Source organism: Vipera berus (assembly GCF_964194415.1).
Source record: "Vipera berus genome assembly, chromosome: Z".
NCBI lineage: Eukaryota > Metazoa > Chordata > Lepidosauria > Squamata > Viperidae > Vipera > Vipera berus.
This window is the reverse complement of record NC_138205.1, coordinates 107,129,129-107,155,192: the sequence shown is the minus strand read 5'-3', so window position 1 is coordinate 107,155,192 and position 26,064 is coordinate 107,129,129. Positions and strand designations below refer to the sequence as shown.

At 38.2% G+C, this 26,064-nt stretch overlaps 1 protein-coding gene across 1 annotated transcript in view; it reads left to right on the top strand.

The window, feature by feature from the left end:
- Window positions 1-26,064, top strand: part of LOC308678155 (macrophage mannose receptor 1-like) — a 61,557-nt gene that overhangs the window by 10,491 nt on the left and 25,002 nt on the right. Inside the window, exons 8-19 of the mRNA XM_081345095.1 lie at window positions 81-238; window positions 2,906-3,019; window positions 3,529-3,644; window positions 5,659-5,807; window positions 5,914-6,113; window positions 11,054-11,175; window positions 11,796-11,871; window positions 17,337-17,469; window positions 20,957-20,992; window positions 21,823-21,992; window positions 22,566-22,633; window positions 25,805-25,905. Of these exons, the coding sequence (XP_081201221.1) occupies window positions 81-238; window positions 2,906-3,019; window positions 3,529-3,644; window positions 5,659-5,807; window positions 5,914-6,113; window positions 11,054-11,175; window positions 11,796-11,871; window positions 17,337-17,469; window positions 20,957-20,992; window positions 21,823-21,992; window positions 22,566-22,633; window positions 25,805-25,905 (1,443 nt within the window). The remainder of the gene's footprint in view (window positions 1-80; window positions 239-2,905; window positions 3,020-3,528; window positions 3,645-5,658; window positions 5,808-5,913; window positions 6,114-11,053; window positions 11,176-11,795; window positions 11,872-17,336; window positions 17,470-20,956; window positions 20,993-21,822; window positions 21,993-22,565; window positions 22,634-25,804; window positions 25,906-26,064) is intronic.

The following is a 26,064-nucleotide window of genomic DNA, read 5'->3' as shown; positions in this document are numbered from 1 at the left end:
ATATCCTGACTAACATAGCACAGAGTGGACTTCATTCATTACATTTGAGAATAATTGAATAAATTGGATTTGTCTTTTAGAATCAACAGATATTTTGTGGATAGGCCTAAATGACCAGAAGATTTCTTCATATTTTGAATGGAGTGATGGTACTACAGTGAAATTCATCAAATGGCAGAAAGGAGAACCTGCACTTATAAGCGATGTGCAGGAAGACTGTGTCATCATGAGTGGGGAGGTAAGGGGAGAACCCTCAATTGTCTGGTGGAGATTTTTTTTCTCTTCTGTTCTCTCTTGGATAAAATTTGTGTCTAGAAATTTATTTAATCAATTCTTCCATAACATAACTTATTCTATAGATCAATGTTTCTTAAACTTTTTCCTTTCCACATTTAAAAATTACGGAGAACTACTAAGGAGCTTTTGTTTGTATGAGTTACTGATATTTATTTTGCCAAAAAATAAAAATAAAAATTGATATATTTAATGCATCTTCTCACAATTGTCAGTTACCATTTTAGTATTATATTATTTTTCAATATGGGTTGGCAAATAATTCTAATTTCATGGATCCAGGGGTTCTGTGATCATACCTTAAGAAATCTTGCTTTCTTTAAAAAAAATACAAAACAAAGAAAAAGAAGAAGAAACTAAAAAAGCTTCCAAGATGAATGATAAAAACGTGTACAAAAATAAATATGGATACATTATTCTCACTGACATCAAACACAGAAAGTCCATCCTGGCTGAATGCTGACAAATATATCAAATGTACCCAATGCATTCTCCTTCCCTTACATAATAAATCTACGAATAATTATAAACTTTTCCATCTATATTTGATACAAATACTATGTTACATTAAAAAATGTCTCTGATATGGAAATCTATTTATCTAGTAATCCAATGGACCCAACCTCTGTATACTATAACATTCAACAGGAAACCCCAAAGGTAGAACTAATCTTCAAAGCCTTCTGTTAACCATTTGTTATTGTATTTGACACCCAGAAAACCCACAAACGAGTTCCAGCCTCTTATAAACTTTCTAATCCATTGTCTCTAATCAAAGCAGTTAATTTTGCCATCTCTGCCAGTACAATCAATTTTAAAGTCTACTCTTCAACAATTGGTGTCCCCTTTTCCTTCCAATGCTTAGCACAAACAATTCTCGCAGCAATCACCACGTAGAGACATAACGTCTCAAAGTGATTTTCTATTCATTTGTCCATAATGCCTGGAAGAAAGGCTTCAGGTTTTATTAATATTTTAAATATTTTCTGCTTTATCATTATATTTATCTACTTTGATTTAGCTACTCACAAGACCATCACATATGATAAGGAACACTGCTTTTTATAATATGCCTATTTTCAAGCCTTTAAAAGGGGATTAAAGACTTTTAAAATTTGTTTCAGTGGGTTAATGTAAAGTCTGCTTGTTTCATTCTAATTTATTTGACAGTTTTGAGTTAATACCTACTTTAAATAATTATGGAGGTGTTTATTCTAGAGCTCATCCCAGAGTATTGTTTCAAATATATTGTTGTGATTATTTTTATGCTAATATTTGCTTGTTTTGTTTCTGTTAGTATTGAACTCATTTTATTGATGATAATGATTTTTATATAATAATTTTCTTTGGTAAAAGCATCATTATTTATCAGAATTAAGAATGACTACTTAAGGGTGTTTAAGTTTAAACAGAAAAGATGGGCTTTTGTGGTTAAGGTTATCATATAATAAGTGGTGGGATTCAAATATGTGAACAACCGGTTCCCTGTGTGGATGCTGCTTCTGGAAGTCCATTCTGGGCCTGGGCAACAAAAAATTAACTACTGGTTCTGCCGAAGTGGTGCGAACCAGCTGAATCCCACCACTGCATATAATGATTTGGGAGGATAGAACAGATAAATAGATTAATTATGTAAAGTATGCAGGGTTAGTCACACTCATGAGTCATGTTTGGAATAAAAATCTTGGTTTAAAAAAGCAGCATAAAGCTTACATTTGGGCTTATTTTACAGTTTTGAAATTAGAGAAGGGTCTAGAAGCTGCTAAACAAATAAACAAACTTTCAGAGGCCTGATGGACCACGGGATCTTTTAACTGTCCATTCATATTGCATAGGATTGCAGCTATATAATCGATACTCACTTTAAAGTATATTATATTCTAATAAGTAAGTAAATGAACAAACAAATTCTCAGTTGAGTTGAATTTTTTTTCCAGAAGACTGGGGATAAACCTTTGATCTGCATTGACTGAAGAACAAAAGCTTAGGCATGCTAAATTTAGATTATTTTTTATTTTTATTTTTATTACATTTATATCCTGCCCTTCTCCGAAGACTCAGGGCGGCTTACAAGCTTAGCAGTAGCCTTCATTCTATGTATATGCCTGCTTATTAGGGCTTTCACACACACACCCCAAGCGGCATTATTACAAAGTCAGCTTATTGCCCCCAACAATCTGGGTCCTCATTTTACCTACCTCGGAAGGATGGAAGGCTGAGTCAACCTTGAGCCTGGTGGGATGCAAACCTGCATGATTACATGTAGATTACATGCTACCAGCTGTTTATTTGGTGAAAAAATACAATTATATTTTATATTTTAGAAACTTGAGGTAATATCTATGAATTATATTTTCAAAAAAATTAACTTTTATAGGTTAAATCTATGTTTACCATTCCCAACTTAATTTAAACACATCTTTTTGCAAGATGTTAACATGGCTGCAGATTTTAGACAAATGCAGATTTTAGACAAATGCAGGTATTGTGCAGTAGTCTAGCTCATGAAAAAAATGCAAAAATGATATAAACCATCAAAAAAATAGGAGGGGATAAAATGTAAAAGTAATAGATTCTTTTCAGTGAAGTTTGCTCACCTTTCCATCCTCAGAACGGGTACTGGGCAGATCATTTCTGTGAAGAGGAATTAGGTTACATCTGTAAAAAAGAACCTTCAGAATTTCTTCCTGGAAAAGATGAAGTTGCTGATCCAAAATGCGAGAAAGTAAGTCTAAAGAATTGTCTAGTTCTTGATCTTTTACAAAACTGATTCATCCTCTTATGAGGTTTTGGAGGTTATCAACTAGAAAGCTAGTTTTGCCTTGAGTTGAACATTCCCTCCGTTCCTAACAGTGGTGTTGACTCTTAGGAACCACTTACATTAGAAAGATTTTCTCTGCAATATTATAAGAAAACAAGTTATTCCTATTTACCATATGTCAAAAAAACACCCACCAGCCTGAGGTAATGGCTAAACAGAAGGAACACATTTTGATATATTTTTTTCTGAATAGAAATGTATTTGGATTGGTCTGAATTTGAAACTAAAAAATATTGATTTGTACTGGTCATAGAAATTGGACATCTGAATTTAAAATAATTAAAAATTTTCCTTTGATCAAGATAACAGTGAATCTGAGAATCTTTGGATCAGGGCATGATGAAAGTGTGAGAAATAAATCAATAAATTCAGGCTAATATTGTTCTATATGTGTATGTATGCTATGTCAACAGGGTTGGAAAAGGTATGGTTCCTATTGTTACTTAATTGGAAAGACACCTGGAACATTTTCAGAAGCAAAGACATCTTGTGAAACAAACCAAGGATTTCTGAGCTCTGTGGAGAATAGGTAAAATATGGTGAAAGGGACAAAACAAAATATTATATTGTCCATCTACACTAGCAAAGAAAACATTAAATAGATTTCCTATGTCTATCTACTTTTTAAATTAATTTAAAAGACAAACTGTGTTGTGAGACCTAGTGACATACATGAAAAAATATTTTATCAAGACATAAATATTATTTATTTATTTAGAAAAAATTATATAGCCACTAATTTGCAAAAGTATTATTTTATTCTGATGTTTGTTAATTATTCAGTTTTTAAATTATGTCTAATTTTGCACTAATTTTACATTAGTTCATTTGACATAGTATCTAAAGCTTGTTTTACTTGAGTTTTATATGGATTTACTAATTTACTAATTGCTGTTGTGATTAAGGAATATCTCAAAATAAATATTTTCTGGGATACATTTTAATATTTAATTCACCTGTGCAGTGTTTCCAATTTCCAAAAGGTGCTTCAGAGTGTGTAGGAATAAACTCGTTTATGGTATTCCAGATAGGAATGCTATATTATTACACTATGAAGAAGTTTTTCGAGTGGTGCACTCCAACTTGGGATGCCTGTACTTGATATTTTTTTGTGCAAGAAGAAAATATTAGGATGGCTATTGTATCTCAAAAATAAATAAATTAGCAACTAAAATTTAATATACAGAATATAGAAAGCATAATATACGTTTATACAAAATATATATTTATGCTTCATAGTGCACATAATACACTAGTAAAATAGTACACAGATATAATTTACAAATAAACATAGATATATTGAGGTACATGCTTAATTTTTCTACTAATAAGAAAGTGTGATAAAAAAAAATATGGAGACCACTGCTGTACAATAGTGTTTCCCAACCTTAAGAAATGTGGTCTTCAACTCCAGAATTCCTCAGACACCTGGGGAATTCTGGGAGTTGAAGTCCACAATCTTAAAACTGCCAAAATTGGGAAAGACTGCTGTAGAGAATATATATTTATATTATATTTATATTTATTAAACTTATATACCGCCCTTCTCCCGTAGGACCCAGGGCGGTTCACAAGGCAATTAAAACAACATTACAATACAAAAATTAATACCAATTAAAATAGATTAAATTTGCCTTAATTAAAATCTAAAACCCCTATAACTCTGATTAAAAACCCAATTACAATAAGTTAAAAAATTAAAAAAATCCTCAGTCCTGGCCGGAAAGCTCAAAGAGCCAGGTCTTCAGGTCCCAGCGGAACGAACGAAAATCAGGGGCAGTCCTAAGCTCTACAGGTAACTGGTTCCAGAGGGCAGGCGCGCCCACAGAGAAGGCCCTCCCCCTGGGTGTTGCCCGCAGGCAATCCTTTGCCGGCGGCACCTTGAGAAGGCCCTCCCTGTGGCACAGGACGAAGGGAACTTGATGCCGGCAGCAGGTGTTCCCTCAGATATCCCAGACCCAAGCCATTTAGGGCTTTATAGGTCATCACCAGCATGATGGGCTTTATAGGTCATCACTCACCATTATGATGGAACTGCAGTCTACGTCAGATATCTAGGTTAAGAGAGCTACCACAGTGACTTTTTTATTTATAGGAGAAATTGAGCAGACCCTATCATTGGCCATAGTGGGATGATTGCCTCAAGCAGCATTTATGAAGATACCTCAGTAAGATGGAGGCCTGCCCTTATCCTAAATCTTCAGGAGAATACTGCCCTGTAGTCTTTGCTGTAAGAAAGGTTCATCTCTGTCCTCCTACCCTTAACATATGTTATGGGAGCAGACTTCTTAGCTCTGATCAGGTATCTGTAAATCTAATGTTGTACTTTCAGATATAAGAGGATAATGATGATAGTGATATTTTTATCCCACCTTTTAAATGTATAGATACGTACCAAATACTCCTGCCTCCTATTTTCTCCACAACAATCCTTTTATGTGGTTTGACTAGTAAAAGTGTAAACTGGACCTAAGATTAACCATCTACAGAATCGGAAAACGGAAAATAAGAGACCATTCTGATTTGAATTATTTTTACCACAGGTTTGAGCAGGCTTTCCTGACTAGCCAAATTGGATACCGTCCTGAAAAATATTTCTGGATCGGCCTTTCAGATGTAGGGAATCCAGGAACTTTCAACTGGACCAATGGAGACCCCATTCAGTTCAGTCACTGGAATGCAAAAATGCCAGGTATGGAGTCTGTCAGAGGAAATAAATTCTGGCAGGAAAGTTTTGTGTCCTATTTAGCTTGTATATGAAGATGCACTAAACTGGCTTTTGTTGTCCATTCTGCCAGGCCCAAATCCCGGCTGCGTTGCCATGAGAACAGGACATGCTGCTGGACTGTGGGATGTTATGAACTGCGAGGAGAGGGCCTCCTTCCTTTGCAAGCAATTGGCTGAAGGGGCAACTCCTCCTCCAATCCCGAGAACAACCTCCCCTCCCCCATGTCCTGAAGGATGGACTGCAAGTCCAACAAGGAATGTCTGCTTCAAGGTGGGTCAGTGTTGGAGTCATCCAGTTTGATTGGTCAACTAGATTCAGCCCTTTGAGACAGGCCAGGTCAAGAGGCAGACACTGCAGCAAGAGCTGGCATCCCAGCCTCTCCTCCCACCCCTTCCCAAGGGAATTTGGTGCCTTCAGCCATGATTAAAGGTAAAGGTAAAGGTTTCCCCGCACATGCGTGCTAGTCGTTTCCAATTCTAGGGGCCGGTGCTCATCTCCGTTTCAAAGCCGAAGAGCCAGCGCTTGTCCAAGGACATCTCCATGGTCATGTGGCCGGCATGACTAGACGCCAAAGGCGCACGGAACGCTGTTACCTTCCCACCGTAGTGGCCCCTATTTTTCTACTTGCATTTTTACATGCTTTTGAACTGCTAGGTTGGCAGAAGCTGGGACGAGTAACAGGCGTTCACTCTGTTACACGGAACTCGGGATTCAACCCGCCAAACTGCCGACCTTCTGATTGACAAGCTCAGTGTCCTAACCCATTGAGCTACCGCGTCCCTTTCAGCCATGATTAACCCTCCCCTGAATACGAAATGCAGTGATTGGAAGAACAAGGAAGGCAACATGGAAACTGGTCATGTTCCTTTGCAGCCAGCATATCTTTGCCCCTCTCTCTGAGATCCCCATTTATTGTCTTGAGACACTTTGGACTACTGTGTCCTATGAAATCCTGGTCTAAGCCATACAATCAAGATGACGACTATTTTATTGAATTAGACTGACAGCTTAGAAGTGGGCATTTTTGTTGCAATCAGTGCTTTATATATTATAACTCTTCACAACTTCATTTGTGTGGATTTCCCATAATAGTTTTTTTTCTTCTATTCAGTGGAAGAAACTGCTTGGATAAATCTCTTCAGTTATTTTGACAAAATTTTTGATAAAGGTTTTTTTTAAAAAAAAATGCCATTGCCTTCTTCCTAGGAGCGAGAAGAAGTGACAGGCCCAAAGTCCCCCAGCTGGCTTTATATCTAACGTGAAATTAGAATCACTCTCTCCCAGTTTCTAGTTTGATGTCTTAATCACTACATCAAACTGGCTTCCTACTGTAGTTGTCTTTTAGGCTAGTTTAAAGGTGAGCTATAGGAATTGATATTTAATTGAATTTTAATTGAATTATAATAAAAGAAGACCTTAAAATAAAAATAAAAGAAGAGTAATCATAAAGTAATAGCCTGATTAGATATTGTCAGTTGCTCTGACTGTCTGTCTTCTATTATATGGCTTTTATAATCCTAAATTGATTTAGGGTGGGGTTCCCCAAACTGGTCAATATACACCTCTGAGTGTTGATGGATTACCCAATGGATTGGTAAATGCCTGATAGTCATAAGGAAATCAATAAATGTCTGGGGGATCAGTAGGTGATAGATGTTGAAAGTTGAAATGTTAAAAAATCAATTTGGATCAATTCATTTGTGGAGTTTCTGTAGAGCTCCATGCTAGTCCCTAGTCCTAATGGCAAGATGGCTACTGGCAACAGTTTGTTTAGGGTTGGCTGAGAAGCTTCAGATTTTATCCAAATATATGTTTGGAGTGCTTATTACCAATAATTATAGTGGTTAAGGTGCTGGCCTAGAAACCAGGACCTGTGAGCTGTAGGGTTCTCTTATGCATGAATTTTGGGTGGCTGACTTTGGGCCAGTCATCCTTTCTCTGCTCAAATCACATCATTCACCTCACATTTATTTATTTAAGAAAATTTATTCTCAGTGACTTTGGGCAGCTTACAGAGACAAAGATCTCTTGTAAAAAAATAATAAAAAGCAATAACCCCCCTCCCCAGTAACAATTAGTCAAATAAGCCATTTGATGGGCTCCCTCCCAGACTTGGTTATCCAGGTTTGTTGATAAAACTAGGTATTCATGGCCTTGTGAAAGACTGACAAAGTGAGGGCCAGTCTAATTTATGCAGGGATGATGGAGAAGGCCCTTCTTTTTTGTCCCACTAGATATATCTCCTTAGAAGAGGGGACCTACAGCATTTCTCTGTTGGCTGAAGATGGCCAGGAGAAGTTAGTCCTTTAAATAACCTGCCCCAAGCCATGTCGAGCTTTAAAGATGAGAATCAGCACCTTGAATTGGATCCAGAAGCAAATTGTCAAACTACGCCACTTCTACAGGAGAAATGACATATGTGCACATCTAGGTCTGCACAAAACCATGTAGGCTGCTGTATTTTGAAGCTTTTGGATACTTTGAAACTTGAAACTGAAGCTTCTGGATTCTTTTCAAGGGCAGCCTCATATAGAGCATGTTTCAATAGTAAACAAGGGAAGGTGACTAGGACATGAGTGACAGTGAACAGGGATTTTTGGTCCAGGAAAAAGTATAACTGGCTGTGCAAAGACCCTGCTAATCATGGCTGCCACTTGCTCTTCAAGCAAGAGTCCTGAGTGCAGGAGAACTTCCAGATTACACACTAGGTTTGTCTGTCACAGTACCATCCCATCCAAGACCAAAGATGGCAATTCCCCATGAACCAAAGAACCTCAAACTCAGAGACATTCTGTCTTGCCAGGGTTCAGTTTCAGCTTGTTGCTTCCCATCCAGCCCTTAACAGCTGCCAAGCACTGTGAGAGGGATGTCACAGCATCACTTAACTCACTATGGGCCAAGACATATATCTGTGTGCATCAGCAGGGATAAAGGCCAGGCCTCTCACTTTCTATCAGCAATGACAATGAGTGATCACAGAGGAAGGAACTGAACCAGGATAACACAGATATCCCCACTCCCAACCCCTAAAGCCTCTTCAGAAGGATATCAGGATCAATGTACTGAAGGTCACCAAGAGATCAAGAGGAGCAAGAATGGACTCACTTGCCCCACACTACTCCTGCCAGAGATCATCAAAAAGTGTGACCAATGATGTTTCCATCCCATATCCAGGCCTGAACCCTGATTGGAAAGGGTCTAGATCAGGGTGTCAAACTCGCAACGTCACATGACGTGTCGCGATGTATCACAATTTTTTTCCCATTGCCAGCAATGGGGTGGGTGTGATTTCGGCTTGATGCATCCGGCCCTTGGGCCAGCAGTTTGACACTCCTGGTCTAGACAATCTATTTCATTCAGAAACCTCTTCTCAACAGCCTCAACAACCTTCTCCAGAAAGGGAAGATGGGAGGTAGGATGAAAGCTATCCAATAGGGTGGAGTCTAGTGATAGTTTCTTAAGAGGTGGTGATGCCCCAGCACTTTGTGAAGTACTGCAGCACAACTCCCTCCTGCAGGGAAGCATTAATCACCTCCAAAACCCACCTGCATGTCACTTCCTGGGAAGGTTTCAAAGCCAGGAAGGGAATGGATCTAAAACTCAGGTACTTTTCCTGTATAGGATTCTTCCACTTCCTCAGGAGCAATGGGTTCAAACCATTCCCTGATAGCTGGGCAAAAGCCTGCCCAGGTGCATGCACTGGACCAGCATCCACACCAGCATTTAACTGGAATGAGTCTGAGCAATTTTGCCTTCATCCCTCTTAATTTCTGTGGGGGACAAAGAGATCTACTTTGTTAGGAGAGGTTGCATGGGTGCAATCTGATCCCGAGCTCGGTCACCTTTCTATTCAAAATAGTGATTAAGTGCTTGGCAGAACTATGCAGCATTTCTAAGCACTAGTTCTTTTGAAACCCATCCAGGTCCATTAGTCACAGGGGGTGGACTCACTAGTAGGTCCTGCCTCCCTGTAGTGGGAATCCGGCTTTAGAGAAACTCATTACTATCCAACTATGATCTGTGATCTGACCAAGAAAGGGGGACCAAATATGTTACATAGGCAGTGCTCCAACAAAAACACCAAATGAGGTGTGTGATCACTATTCCAAGTCAGTCTCTGGATGACCTGGGATAGACCCATGGAAATCATGGTTTCCATGATATTCCAAGCTACCTCCAACTCTATCACCAGGGATGGGAGATTGAAGTCTCTCAGAACTATAGGCCAGGGGAACTTCACTACCACTCTTGTAGTGAGGTCCATAAGTCTGGGTAGGGAAGTTTCCACATAGCAGGGAGATTGTTACAGCAACAGCAATCACACCTGATCCCTTGATTCCAACCTAAGAAAAAGAGTCTCACAACCAGGCACTTGTGAAGCATACCCCTAGAAGCAGCCAGAGATTCTTTGATGATAATGGCCACACCATCTCCCCAGCCCTGAAGTCTAGGCTGCTGCCATATTTGATAACCCACAGGGCAAATTTATGAGAGAGCAACACCTCCTTCTGGGCTCAGCCAGATCCTGGTGATACAACCAAATCAACCTTCTCCGCAAGAATCAAATCAGCAATAAGGCAAGACTTATTACAGGTTAACCAGGCATTTAAAAGCAATAGCCTAAAACTCGGGCCCTCACAGATCTGCTGACCAGATGAAGTGAGTGCAAGGGGAATGAATGTGTGACTGGTACTAAATACAGAGGTTGCATTCAATGTGAGTTCCCCCTCCTTGCCTCCCAGGTCTTACAATACCTGATACCATTTGCGTACACTGCCCTACCCTGCCTTTCCTGCCAATCATTCCATCCACCTTCTTCAGCACTCTTTTATTAATCTAAAAGGGGAACCTCCTCCAATTGGGAAACAGTCAAGGAAAGGTGAACCCAACAGCACTTGCTATCGGCGCCTTCAAGCCACCCCCTTTTTCTCACTGCAGCAGAGAGATCATATCCAGCACTCCCTTATCCTCCAGTACATATACTCTTTATTGTGGGGAAAATAATCATCAATATCATCATCAATCATCATTATTATGTAAGAGGGATGAGAATATATGTAGACTTTGTTTCAGAAAAGTTGGTAAATGTTCTTGTACATATGATTCGCATAGCTCTAGTTATGGCAGCAGCAAAAAAAACAGCATAAGTTGAGGACTAGCTGTATAGTGTTGATGCTCCTTTGTAATAAGATATGTTTCCATGCATTTAGGCCTATATAGAGCATAAAACTGAAAAGAAATCTTGGTATGAGGCATATGACTTTTGTAAATTAATTGGAGGAGAACTGGCTTCTTTTCATAATAAAGCAGAGGAACACTTACTAAACCAACTGTGAGTATAATAAACTGCTTATTTCTTATATCTCAAGGCAGAAACACTCCTAGCAAAGGGTTTATTGGAGCACTGAATTCATCATCATGGAATATATGACTAGTGTAAACTTTATAATCTCACATATTCATTCTGAAGCATTTTGCATGTAGCTAAGTTTACTCTCAGAACTCCAACTCAATGAGCAAGAAAAAGATCATGATTTTTGATCATCATTATCATCATCATTGTTAAAAAAAATAGAAAAGAAACTCCAGTGGGTACAATAAGAAAGAACAAGAAAGAACGGTCAGAAGTGTAGATTCAGTCATCATCATCATCATCATCATCATCATCTCAATAAAGTAACAAGACTTCTAGTATTATCCTATACATGACTACTTAAATAAAGTCCAGTGTAGTCATCAGAACTTATTCCCACTCAAATAGATATCTATCATATTACAGCTGAAAGAGCATAGGCCATATTTAAGAGCCTAGATATTTCTTGGGGTTTTTCATTTGCTGACAAGCTTATGTTCTGTGTGAAAAAACACACACAAAGAAAATTGCAATGTGCATTTCAACAAGACACATGCATAAAATATATTTTAACATATTTGCTGATTGTTACATTTTAGATCACAAACAGAAGCTTGGATTGGGTTACAAATTTCGGACTCTAGCACAGGATACACTTGGACTGATGGGTCTCCTGTAAGTAAATGATTAACATGCATGCCTTATAATACAATTGTTAATTGAAATTGCTGGTATTCTTAATATTTATGGAGTACAGCAGGGATGCTCAATCCCCCAGGCCATGGCCTTCTACCAGTTGCAGCCTGTTGGGAGCCAGGCTGCGCAAACAGCGGATGAGTGGGTGAGAGCAGAAACTCCATTTGTGCTGAACCATGCCTCCCCCCCCACCGCCTCTGTCACCACCACTACCAGTCCACAGAGCTGGAAAGTGAGGGACTGGTGGAGTATAAGTATTAATAATATTTCTTGTACTGATTTTCACAGACGTATAACAGTATTCTAGTGTTAAACCAAGTGTTAAAAATGTTAATGTAATATGTTGTTGATATTTGACACAATTTAGATTATTCTGATAGTTTCTGTGAGTTACCTCAGGCTGCTATTCAAAAAGGTTTGATTGCATTGTTCATACAGAAACTGACAAACTACCTGAAATCTTTCATTCAGTGGCGTAGCGTGGGTTGTCAGCACCCGGGGCAATTTGCGCCCCCTAACCCGGTGACATCATGGCACCGCCGAAAAGACGCGCCCCGCAGCGGCGTAGACTTTCCAAGAAGAGTCGCGCGCATGCGGGATGCTTCCGGGTCCCTCTCGAGGGCGGCTGGGCGGGGCTCCGACCTGCAAGAGCCGCTGCATTCAAGCTCGCATGTGAGCCCCGCTAAATAAAGCCACGCATGCGCACGAAGCTAGGCCAGCCGGCCGGCGGGTCTGTCTTCGCTCGGCCAAGCCTGCCGGGGCACCTGCGGGGCGCTTGCGGTTGGCCTGAGCCTGGGAGGAGAGTTGGGCGCTTCTATTTATTTTATTCAGTTTATGTGGCCGCCCATCTCACCTGCCGGACTCGTTTCGCTTTGCAAGAAAGAGCAGCTCGAGAGCGGAGCCAAGCCGACTCTGTGCAGCCCTTGGGGCTCCCTGAGCAGCTCAGTGCGAGCGCGCCCCCCCCAGATGTTGCGCCCGGTGCGGCCCGCCCCCCCTGCACCCCCCACGCTACGCCACTGCTTTCATTCCACATACGATTAATTCTTCCTTTATCCATTTTTTGCTGGAGGGACAGGACATCCAGCTAATTAAGAACAGCTGAGCAGTCCTTTCCCTACGCACCATGTTTGGGTAATTGCTAATGCCTACAACTTTGACCTGAAGGTCAAATATGGCATGTATTCTTAAAGGTCATAAAGATGCAAGTGGGAGAAGATGGGATAGAATACATAGATTCATGGCCATATTTGTGACTACCTCTGTTACTGTTATTGGCCACCATTTGAGCCATTTGATGCTGTCTGATAAAGTGGTGCCAAATGAAGAAGATGGTCCTGCATAGCATCTGAAGAGCAGCAAAAACAGAGGACAGTATCATCATGATGTCTGAGCTCCTAGAGAAAAGGCTAAAAACCTCCAAAGTAATTGAGGAGCAGAAGAGATTCAGAGAGAATGAAGAGGTAGATTAAGCTCATTGTTGCAGTATCCCAGAAAGAGGAATAATACATGGATGATGGATCCACACTGGGGAAGAAGAAGTGAACTGAGCAAGCAACATTTCTAAGTACTGAATTACCCTCATCCCATTCTTTTGCCATCCTAGCAAAAAAAACCACACACCTGTGACAGAAGAGGGGTGACAGAATTGACAAAGATTCAGTGTAAGGATGTGTGTGAGATGAATGCATTCTTGGGTGATGGACCTGTGCCTTATGCTTTGAGGAAGTGTGTTCTACCCTTTCAGAAGAATAGTTTGATCCAAAAATATTAGACAATTATTGACCTACCTTCAACTTTACTTATGTAAGGAACTTTGGAAGAAATTAATTACATGGAACAATTTCTGGGCAGCTTAAGGTCTGAAAGTGGAACTGAGATAAATTAGATATACTTATGGATATTTTGGGGACGCCATAAAAGGGAATTGCAATCTTGTTGATATTACTTGACTTCTCAGTGGCCTGGATTTGGGTCTGATACTCTTCACGATTTTATTTAGCACCCACCTGCAACTGGTGGACAATGTGATCCATCGATACAGAGCAGTAAGGTTCACACAACTTTACATCCCAGTCTTTGATTGAATAGCACCTTTTCCAGAAGTCTGGGGGTTATTATGTTGGCAGAGAATGAAAATTTTAATTAATTTATTTATTAAATTTATATGCCACCCACCTTAATGATAAAACTACTCTGAGTGACTTACAAAATGGTAAAAAGATAAGCATAAAAACAGTTAAAATTGAGAAGACTTAAGATTTTAGGGATCTTAATATCAGCAGTTTGGAGCCAGGAAGATTTCATGTCTAATGATTGATGGAATCTTGCTCCCTGGTTTCATGGGGTCCTTCTTGGCTCATGGCTATTGCTTGAGGTACATGAGACTATTATAACAAGGCGGGACTTTAAAGCCTTTCTTAGAATGGGAGACATAATTCACAGTCACATACACCTTGATCTCTCATTTGGATTACTGAAATGTGCTTTATATGGGGCTGCCTTTAAAGATCACACAGAAGCTAAAATTAATCCAGAATGCAGCATCATGGGGAGTAATGAATGTGTACAACATGAAAGCTGCACTGTTACTATTCTGCAATCCAAGTTAATGGATATTCACCTTTAAAACCTGCATAACTGAAACCCTACATATCTTTGGGACTCCCTTCTTTCAGGACTTTATGTCTGTGCATAGGATTTGTTGCAACAGACTTCATTTGACTCCCTTCCCACTGAGGTTTTCAGTAACCTCGGAGATGAACCTTTTTGGTTGCTTCCCCCTGCTTTGGAATAGCATTCCCCTTGAAATCCATACGGCCTGAGCATTTCTGGTTTTAGAAAGGTGATTACAACCTGGCTTTTCTGAATATCTCAGATAAAAAAATGTTGTCAAGTATTGCCTCTCAGAAAGTAGTGTTGACTTGAATTTATTTACAGGCAGTCCTCAACTTACAACCATAACTGAGCCCAGAATTAGGGTTGTAAGTCATTGTGACTATTGAGCATGTTACCTTGTGGCTATATCCTATGTTACGATCTTTTTTTGAAGCAGTTGTAACGTGAATGTGACCATGGTTGTTAAGCAAACATCATGGTCCTTAATGTCTTTTTCTTTTGGAGGGGTGTCTGTTGTAACTTCCAGCAGTCACTAAATGAATAATTGTTAAGCAAAGATTATCTATATTGTTTCTGGCATAGATTGTGATTGGTCTGTTACTTTTTGTGTGTACTTTTCAACTTTATTTTATGGAAATGGGTACATAAGGTGGTTATAATTGCAATGATCTGTAAGTGGAAATAGACAGACAGATAAGATAAGAACAAGATGGGGAAGTTTGAAAGGGCTTGAAAATGGAACATTATATAACAGAACAGAACAGAATAGAATAATAACTTTATTGTCACTTTAAATGAACACTAATCGGCATACATTAAAATGAAATTTTGTTGCATACATTTCTCAAAGGGTCACCACCTCTGATACACACTAGATAAATATGACATAAATAAATAAATAAATAAATAAATAAATAAATAAATAAATAAATAAATAAATAAATACAGAATTATGCATATGCACTCATATATTATATGACACAGAGAAATGACAGTTTAGTTCAGATAATGTATACATGTGCATGGTGAGAAAAACAAATCTTGTGAGTTCACCAGATGGATGGCATAGGGAACAAATCTATTACAGAATCAGGTAGTCCTGCTAGTCTTGGCAAGTCTCTGCTTAAACTCTGTCACTATGAATTTCAGAATAAGAAAGATACAAACTAAAGTCAGCATTGTAACAAAGCATGGTTAATTTAAATCTGAAGTTAACCACTTAAACCCCCAGAAATCATTTTAAGAAGTTTGCATATGTTACTACACTCAGGTACATAGATAAAAAGGTAGCTAATAATTCATAATTAAGTTCATTTAATTTATTGTTATTAATAATTCATAATTAAGTTATTTATAATATTTTTATTATATAATGATTTCTAGGTCAAAAGTATTAAGTCATTTGTGTCCAGTACCTGAAAATATTGTGCCATTCATTTTGCCACTCTTCTGCTGACACATCTCATCTAATCTTTGATCTTAATTTATCTCACCTCAACTCTTCTACCTTTCCTTTCCTTACCTTTCTTTATCTTGCTCATCTTATATCTTCGATTCTCTCCCCTCCTGTCCTCTCCTCCCCTCTCCTCTCCTTCCTCTTCTCTCCTCCTCCCCTTTCCCCCTCCCTTCCCTTCCCCCTCTCCCCTCCCTCCTCTTCTTTCCTCCCGTCCCCTCCTCTCTTTTCCTCTCTTCTCCCCTCCTCTCTTTTCCTCTCCTCCCCTCCTTTCCTCTTATCATCGCATCACATCATCTCATCACATATGTTTTTATAAGATTTTGCAGCTGCCTGACTCTGGAATGAGTCTGGGCAGTTTATAGTAGAAACAGATTTTTTAAAAAAGTCATACATAAGAAAAATATATTTCTTATAGTTCATAGAATCAGAAAATCATAAGATTGGAAGGGACTTTGGAGCTTTTCCAGTCCAACCTCTGGCCAAAGTAGGAGTCCTCATAACATCACAGTCATCTAATTGTGTAAACATCCAGTGATGGAGCATCCACAATTCTGAAAGAGAAGCAGTTCCACTGCTTACTAGTTCTCATTGTCAGAAAATCCATTCATATTTCCAGGGTGGATCTCTATTTGATGAGCTCCACCCATTGCTTCTTGTCCTACCCTCAAACGCTTGTCCTACTCTACCTTTAAAGCACAACCAATGATGCTTTATCTGTCCCAGAATTTCTGGAACAACGTAAGAATACAGCCATATGGATATCTTGTAAAAGTTATAACCATTGCTAGTTCCTGTTTTAAAGTTATGCCATGTTTTGTGTTAAAATATTGTATATAAAAATGATGTATCAGTGAATCAGGCTAACATAAGGAGCCTTGGTGGAGCAGTGGGCTAATGCCTCCTTAAGTAACACCAGCTGCCTGCAATTAGTGCAGGTTCGCATCCCACCAGGCTCAAGGTTGACTCAGCCTTCCATCCTTCCGAGGTAGGTAAAATTAGGACCCAGATTGTTGGGGGCAATTAAGCTGACTTTGTAATAATGCCGCTTGGCGGGTGTATGAAAGCCCTAATAAGCAGGCATATACATAGAATGAAGGCTACTGCTAAGGTTGTAAGCCGCCCTGAGTCTTCGGAGAAGGGCGGGATATAAATGGAAATAAAATAAAAATAAAATAAAAAAAATATGAAAAGTACATGCCGGCTCCATTCCTTCAATTTCAGTACTCAGAACCACATTGGCAAAGTTTTGCTAACAGCCCATCAAACATGCAGACTCACATTATTAAAAAGTACATATGTTTCCTTTTCCCAGTGTTAAAATTGATGTCTTTTAGACAGTAAATATCTAAATATATTTTAATTTTTACTATAGGTAAACTATGAACCGGTTATTACTTTGTCTTCTGATGAAAATAGAAAATGCAGAGCACTATGGGCATATATTGGATACTGGAAAGCAGCAGCTTGTCATCAGTTATTTGATTGGTTTTGTCAAATTACAAGAGGTAATATGCTTTTCATTTTTAAGTAGTTTATTCAGAATAACTAAATAACAAAGTTGGAAGAAATCTTGGAGGTCTTCTATTCCAACTCCCTGCTCAAACAGGAGACCCTATATCATTTCAGACAGAGCCTTGGTGGAGCAGTGGGCTAATGCCTCCTTAAGTAACACCAGCTGCCTGCAATTAGTGCAGGTTCGCATCCCACCAGGCTCAAGGTTGACTCAGCCTTCCATCCTTCCGAGGTAGGTAAAATGAGGACCCAGATTGTTGGGGGCAATTAAGATGACTTTGTAATAATGCCGCTTGGGGTGTGTGTGAAAGCCCTAATAAGCAGGCATATACATAGAATGAAGGCTACTGCTAAGCTTGTAAGCCGCCCTGAGTCTTCGAAGAAGGGCGGGATATAAATGGAATTAAAATAATAAATAAATAAATAAATAAATAAATAAATAAATAAATAAATAAATAAATAAATAAATAGCTAGCTAGCTAGCTTCCAGTTTTTTCTTTAAACTCTCCAGTGATGGAGCATCTACAGCTTCTGGAGGCAAGCCATTCCACTGCTTGATTGTTCACACTGTCAGGAAATTTCTACTTTGTTCTATGTTGGTTCTCTCCTTGGTTAGTTTATATTCATTGCTTCTTGTCCTACCTTCAGGTGCTTTGGATTATAGATTGACCCCCTCTTCTTTGTGGCAATCCCTCAAATATTTCAATAATGCTATCATGTCATACTAGTTTTTCCCCCCCACTAGACTAGACAAAGCCAATTCCTGCAACTGTTCTTCATATGTTTTCACCTCTAGCTCTTTGTTACTCTTCTATGAACTGTTTCTAGAGTTTCAACCTTTTTTATATTGTGGTGATCAAAACTTGATTCAATATTCCAAGTGTGGTCTTACCAAGGCACATGAGCTTTGCCTTTCTTTTGATGGAGGATTTTGCAGAATTACAGAATAATAGAGTTGGAAGGGAACTGGGAGTTTTCTAGTCCAAGCCCCTGCTTAAGCAGGAGATCCAGATAAATGGCTGTTCAATCTCTTCTTAAAAATCTCCAGTGATAGGAACAACCATAACAGCTGGAGACAAAGCATTCCACTGATAAATTGTTCTCACTGAGGAAATTATTGCTGACTCATATTTAAATGGTTCTCCATTAGGTCTTCTAGATCTGTCACACAATTATTGTTGTTGAGCCAGGTACATATTCTATACCTGTGTATTTGGTCTTTCTTGCCTAAATGTCAAACAGTACTTTTTTTACCATGGAGTTTCATTTTGTTAGGTAGGACCCATTGTTCAAGTCTGTTGAACAATGGATTTTGAGCCTATCTTCTGGAATAGGTTAAAAAATACTCTGCTAGGGAGAAGTTCCATGAGGATGGTAAATCTCTGGTCCTGGTGACTAACCTAGATTGGATCCTCTTTTCTGGAATGTTGGTTATTTCCTCCAGCTTAGTATCATCTGCAAATTTGATGAGTTCCCTTTTTATCCCCTCATCTAAATCCCTTATGAAAATGTTAAAGAATACTGGGCCTAAGACAAAACCTTGGGGTAAGGTTATGAATCCCTCTGGTGGTGATGCTGTCTATCCTACATTTTTCTATCTTACTAAGACATAAGTTGTGGTCTATTTTTTCAAATGCTTCACTGAAGTCCAACTATACTATGTCCACAGCCTTTCACTGGTCCCACTAATTGAGTCACTTTGTCAAAAAAAATGCAATAAAGGTTTGTTTGGCATGATCTATTTTTGACCAATCCATGTTGGCTTCCAATAATTGCTTCCAATAATTGGCTTCCAATAATTGCTTTCTAAATGTTTGCAGATCTGATGCTTGATTAACCTTTCCAGCATCTTCCCAGGTATTGATTTCAGGTTGATAGGCCTGCAATTTCCTAGAACCATTGTTTTTCCTTTTTTGAAAATGGGAATTACATCAGTTCTTGTCCAGTTCTCTGGTATTTCCTGATGCTCCAGAAACTTTAAAAGATATTGTTCAGTGGGTCTGAGATAATATTCCTAATTTGTCTTTTGTCATTGTTCATTCTGTAAGTTGTAACTGACTCTTCGTGACTCCATGGACTATAGCACCTCAGGCCCTTCTGTCTTCCACTGTCTTCTGGAGTTGCCCAAATTAATGTTCATTGACAATATCTAACTGTCTCATCCATTATTATTTTCCTTTTGCCTTCATTTTTTCCCACTCTTTGAGGTTCTTTTCCAGGGAGTCCTCTCTTTTCATTTAGTGGCCAAAGTATTTGAGCTTCAGCTTCAATTTCTGACCTTTCAAAGAATAGCCAGGGTTGATTTCCTTTAGGATTGACTGATTTGATCTCCTTACAGTCAAAGGGACTCTTGAGAGTCTTCTCCAGCACCACAATTCAAAAGGATCAGTTTTTCAGTGCTCAGCCATCTGTATGGCTCAACTCTCACAGCCATATTTTACTAAATGGGAAAACCATTTAGCATTGACTTTATGGACTTTTATTGGTAAGTTAATGTCTCTGCTTTTTAATTTTCTATCTAGCTTTGCTATACTTTTCCTCCAAAGGAGCAAGCATCTTTTAATTTCATGACTGCAATCACTGTCTGCAGTGATCTTGGAGCCCAAGAAAATTAAATCTGTCACTGCTTCCATTTCTTCTCTTATATTTGCCAGGAAGTAAGGTTTTTTAATGTTGAGTTTTGATCCAAATTTTGCATTCTCCTCTTTCACCTCCATCAAGAGGTACCTCTTCACTTTCTGCCATTAGAATGGTATTGTCTGCATACCTTAACTTGATATTTTTCTCGGCAATCTTAATTCTGGTTTGTGATTCACCCTGCCTGACATTTTGCATGAGATACTCACATATAAGGGTGACAATATCCATGCCATGCTCCTTTTCCTATTTTAAACCAGTTAATTGTTCCTTGTCTGATTCTCACTATTGCTTCTTGACCCACATTCAGGTTTCTCAAGAGACAGATAAAGTGGTCTGGTACTTTCATCTCTTTAAGAACTTGCCACAGTTTGTTGTGATCTACACAATTAAAGGCTTTAGCCTAGTAAATGAAGCAGACATTAATTTTTTTTCTAGAATTCCCTTGCTTTCTCCATAATCTAGTGAGTGTTGGCAATTTTATCTCTAGTTCCTCTGCCTCCTCAAAATCCAGATTGTACTGCTGATAGTTCTCAGTTCACATATTGCTGAAACCTAGCTTACAGGATTTTGAGCATGACCTTGCTAGCATGTGAAATGAATGCAATTGTATGGTATTTATATAGGTCCTCATGGCTCTTTCAAAAGTGGGGGTCATCTGAATCTTAGGGAAAACTGAGATCCAGATTTCTATGGCTGTATTAGCTTGTATGTAATGTAGACATACATTAATATAATACAACATAATACAACTTCTTGAGAATTGCCTTTTGCAATATGGAATGATGTAATATGATCTAGTTTTGTCCGAATCTCTTGTAATTAAAATACTTGGTTTTACAGGTTCACCCTTAAATCCAGAACCAAGCAACAAATTTGGTATGTTGGGCAATTTAATCTCAAAAATATTATAATATATGTATTAGAAACTATGGCTGTGCATTTTATTTAGTTTGATTTGAATCAGGCTGCTTTGAGCAAAATCTGGCTGTATGATATAGAGAAGTATTGCTAAAATGTGATGTGTGATGGTTGAATTTGTAAGCAAACCAATTTCTCAGAGTACTGTAGAAAGCCAGATGCTGGCTCTGGATGGTTTAAAACTACAGACACTGTGATTCCCTTTAAATGAAAGGAAGATGCCATTGACTGACCTCTTCACAGGCAATGATTGAATACGGGCCTCCCAAACATATGTAGAAATATGGCTACAACCAAAGAGGAGTTACTAAAAATTAGGGCACTTTTTATATCTATTAAAAAATCATTGGAAATTTTTAGAAAAATTTCCCAAATATACAAAGCTTTGATAAAGTAATTGCATTTGATAGTGATTTGATTGAATCAAGTGATATGAGCAGTTGCATAAAACAACAACCCACTTCTCTCCCCAGCTAGTTTTGAAAGTGAATTTAAAATGGCTTCCTTTTTGCTTTACATTGCTTTGTCTTGCAACCTCAACCTAGCATATCTGGATTGACTTCTGGGTATTCTGGAACATTTGCATAGAAGCCTCTTCCAGCTATTGGAAGCACTCAGTTGAAGTCAGTTTGCTAGCTATAATATGGATGTGTCTTTGGGATATGCAGGTTCATATTCAGAAGATCGTGGATGGAAGAGTACAGCATCTGTTTGTTTTGTGATTTTGTGTAATGGATGCAAAAGGACTGCTCAGATAGATGTCATTTCTTCTACTTCTTCTTTCATAGATTATAGTTATAAAAGAGTTGAAGATGGCTGGATTGAATTTGAAAACAATGAGTATTATTTCAGTAATATAACAATGTCTGCAGAAAAAGCCCGGAAGTTCTGCAAAAAACATGGTGGTGATCTTACTACTATTGAGAGTAAACAAGAAAAAGTGTTTTTGTGGAAATATGTAAGAAATATATACAATAATTACCTATGAAAAATAAGTGATTTCAGAAAATATGTATGCGTGTGGGTGTATATATGTGTGTAAGTATTATACATGTGTGTGTGTGTGTGTCAGTGTGTATAATATTATATGACATCCAGAAATTTTCAGAAACTGAAGAATTTATTTTAAAATTTTGGATAAAATATGGATTATAATGGCCATTAAATTAACATCTCTGGAAGTTTAGTGCAGACAATTTAGTTGGAAACCAATTATTTAAAGAACATAATAAGTTAGATGCTACCTTTTAACTCAAATGAATTTTCAAGTACTACATTGTTAAAGAGCAGAGCATATTTCAAAATTATGTCATTTATTTTGTTTAGTTGTTTCTATTCAACATGATTTGCAAAGAATATTTTTAATTATACATAATGTTTGACAACTACTAGGAAAATTTCTTTCCTACATTGGATTATTGGTTCTGAGGCTCAGTAGAATAGCTGAATTAGAGTCATTGGTACACTATCTTATTACTTTATATTAAAGCAGTAAATAACTATTTTTATTCCCTTTTCTTTTACATTTTAGGCTGTCCGCTATGGAATTTATTCTGATTCTTATATTGGTTTAATTTTGAGTCTTGACAAAAAGTTCGGGTAAGTGACTAAAATATATAAATGATGATGGTGATATCCATTCAGTCATGTCCAACTCTTGGCAATTGTATGGGCTGGGTCTCTTCATGTCTTTCAATCTTGCACTACTTTCAGTTGTTCTATGCTCTGGCTGGTGTCAGCTTTGATGGTGTCTAGCCACTGTGTTCTTTGGCAACCTGGTTATCTTTCATCATTAACTCTTCCAAACCCAATTGCTTTTTCTAATGAAATCCCCTAAGTGAGACAAAGTTTTGTGATTTTGCCTTCCAGAGACATGTCTGATGTTATGCATTCCAGTACTTGCTTGTTAGTCACCTTTGCTGTCCAAGGAGTATGGATAATTGTGCCTTCTCCAGCATAAGGGCTCAGAGTCAATTTTCTTCCTATCTTGCCTTTTAAGATCCAACTTTCACAAACATAATAGAGTGAACTAACCTACATTTGATTGCTAGGCTGATGTCCTTGCTTTTTCATATTTGACTCATGTTTATCATTGTTGTGTGACCCAGTACAATCCAACATTTTATTTCTGGGCTGCATTTATTGCTTTGAGTGATCTGTGATCCTTGAAAAGTGATTTTTTTCCCATGCATTTTATCTCTTCACAATCAATTTGTATTTTGATATTTGCATTTGTTGCAGTGGTTATGAGTTAGGTCTTTTTGATGTTCAGAAAGAGATCAACATTCTCACTTCCTTCTTTAATTTTCTTGAACATCATCCTCATTAATAACATTATTGATAACTTAATCATCAGGTGCACAAGATATATAAAATGATTAACAAATTCTGCAGCATGAAATGAAATTCTGTTTTGAAATTATTTTTTATAGTGAAATGGAATAAATACAGTATGAATAAGGAAAAAATTGTTAAGTGCCTAACCAACTTTTGATGAAAGCAAGATTTTGACAGGGTTTTCTTTAGCATGATTTATTGTTAAGGAAACTAATAAGATTTTAAAAAAATCTGAACTCTATACAATACTTTCACTTTGGGACCTAATTTATGACAATTAGAACAATTAATCAATGGAATGACGCCTCCCAAAGTTGTGATTGCTCCAATAGTGGACATTTTAAAGAAGAGATTGTACAACCATTTGTCTGAAATGGTATAGGGCAGGGATGGCTCAGGAATTCTGGGAGTTGAAGTCCACAAGTCATAAAAGGGCCATCATTTCCCACCTCTGGTATAGGATTTCCTGCCTGAGTAGGGGATTGGACTGGAAGATCTCCAAGGTCACTTTCAACTCTATTCTGTTATCTCTCAGTTTCTTAAGATAAGTATTTCTTCAATTTTTTTTACTAATAGCCCATCTGTGAACCAAGGAAGTGGTTCACCAAGGAACAAGGAGCCACATGACCCCAAATGAGAACCATGTTCAGAGTATTTCTTCTGTTGAGTGGAGAAGTCTAGGAGAGCTTTTTCCTTACATTCCATGATACACATTATGTTCAGGTTGTGTGAGTTCCAACAAGGTAGACCAGCCTAAGAAACCAACACCATATAGGCAGGTTCCAAATCTTCCAAGCTTTCAACATACTATTACAAGATTTGGTAATAAAAATTCCACTCATTGGTAAATAAAATTAATATTAGCTTCTGAGATTGCTACATTTACACATTGTCTTATGATATTTAAAACTTTTACCAGTATGCAAGGAAAAATATATGATAGATGTTACTAGCAGACTAATTGATTAGATTTTTTTTGCTTGCATTTACTTACTATCTGTGTTGCAATTATAGAACAGAAGCTTGTCAGCTGGTGCTATATGTAACACTTAACCTGTAATACTTCTTTAATATAAAATAGAATTATTTGCATCTAAATTAACCACAGTTAGTTCCTAATATATTCAATGCAAAAGTGCTTTCTCGGAAATCTATTTAAATATCTTTATAATTGGCTTGTTCATAAGTCTATTCACTGAAATAAGAAGCCAAAAATAAATATTCCTCTTAAAAATCCATTAATATCTAGATCATTGACAATCTGATGCTTCAATATATATCAGCCATTAATTCAGCAACTTTTCAAAGTCAGAATGAATAGAATGAATGAAGGAACTTACAACTAGTCCTCAAAGTTCTGGTTGACATAGTGCTTCCATGGACGCATGAACAAAATTTGGGTCCTTGGTAAGCAGCTTGCCAGTTGCAGCATCCCATGGTCATGTGATCATTGCCAACCATCTGAGCTAGCTTCCCACAAGAAAACTCAATGGGAAAGCCAGCAAGGAAGGTCACTAATAGCTCTGGTAAGTCTCTACCCCACTGCCTCCTGGTCAGTCTTTTCTTTGATCGCACAGTGTGTCTTTGCTCACTTATTCTCTTGCACCTATCTGTCCCCTCCTTTCCTGTGTTCACATATGCACACATTCACCAGCGGCCTCTTTTCCTGAACCCTCTGTGCAAGCATATGTGCATGCATTGATAAGTGATCGTCTTTTCTAGACTCTTCTGTGATAGCAGACAGGCACACATCAACCAGAGTCTTATTTTCCAACCTCCCTCACCCACACACATGCACTGACCCCCTCTTTTCCCTGCCTTTCTGCAGTGCAGACATGCACACATGCATTCATGCACCTTGAGCCCTCTTTTGTGACCTCTCTATGCTCATATATATAGATGCGCTGTCCTCTTTCCCCAGCCTTCCTATACTTGCACACACCCCAATATCCACTTTCCCCAGATTCTGTGAGCTCATGCTCAACTCAGGTGTGGCCTGCATCAGGCCTCCAAGGGCCTTCCCAAGCCCCCTGTTACCTCTGCTTCCCATTTAATAATTTGCCTGTCTTGGTGTTACAATTACAATTGGGACTGCTTGGATTGCTATTGCTAAGCAATGAAATCACACGGCATCACACTTCACAGCCACATTTTTTAGAGACAGCAGTCTGAGTTCCAAGTTCCATTGCAACTCAAGGGCTATCTGTAATTTCTCAATACTTGTTAGCACACCGAACCATTTTGGTTATATTCTTTCAGTTACTATTGCTTTACATTGCTAATACTGGCTGGAATATTTTGTCTAAATAATATATAGATTGAATAATTGAAGTGCAAGAAACATTAAAAAGCCTTGGAACACCCCTTCTTGAGCTTCCAAGAGTTGCTTTGAGTTCACAACACCATAGGTGACTGTCAAATATTTTTCTTCAGCTGGATGGATGGAACCCCAGTGACATATGAAGCCTGGGCCCCTGGTGAACCCAACTTTGCCAATGAAGATGAACATTGTGTAGTTATGTATTACGATTCAGGCAAGTAACATAAAAACATCATGTTTTTTAACAGTTATCCGGTCAGGATATGAATGAGTGGTCAGTAAGTGAAAACTAAGTCTATTCTTTCACATGTATGGTAGGATTCCAGTATGTACCATTGCACTTTGCACTATTACTATTTTGGTTGCAACATAT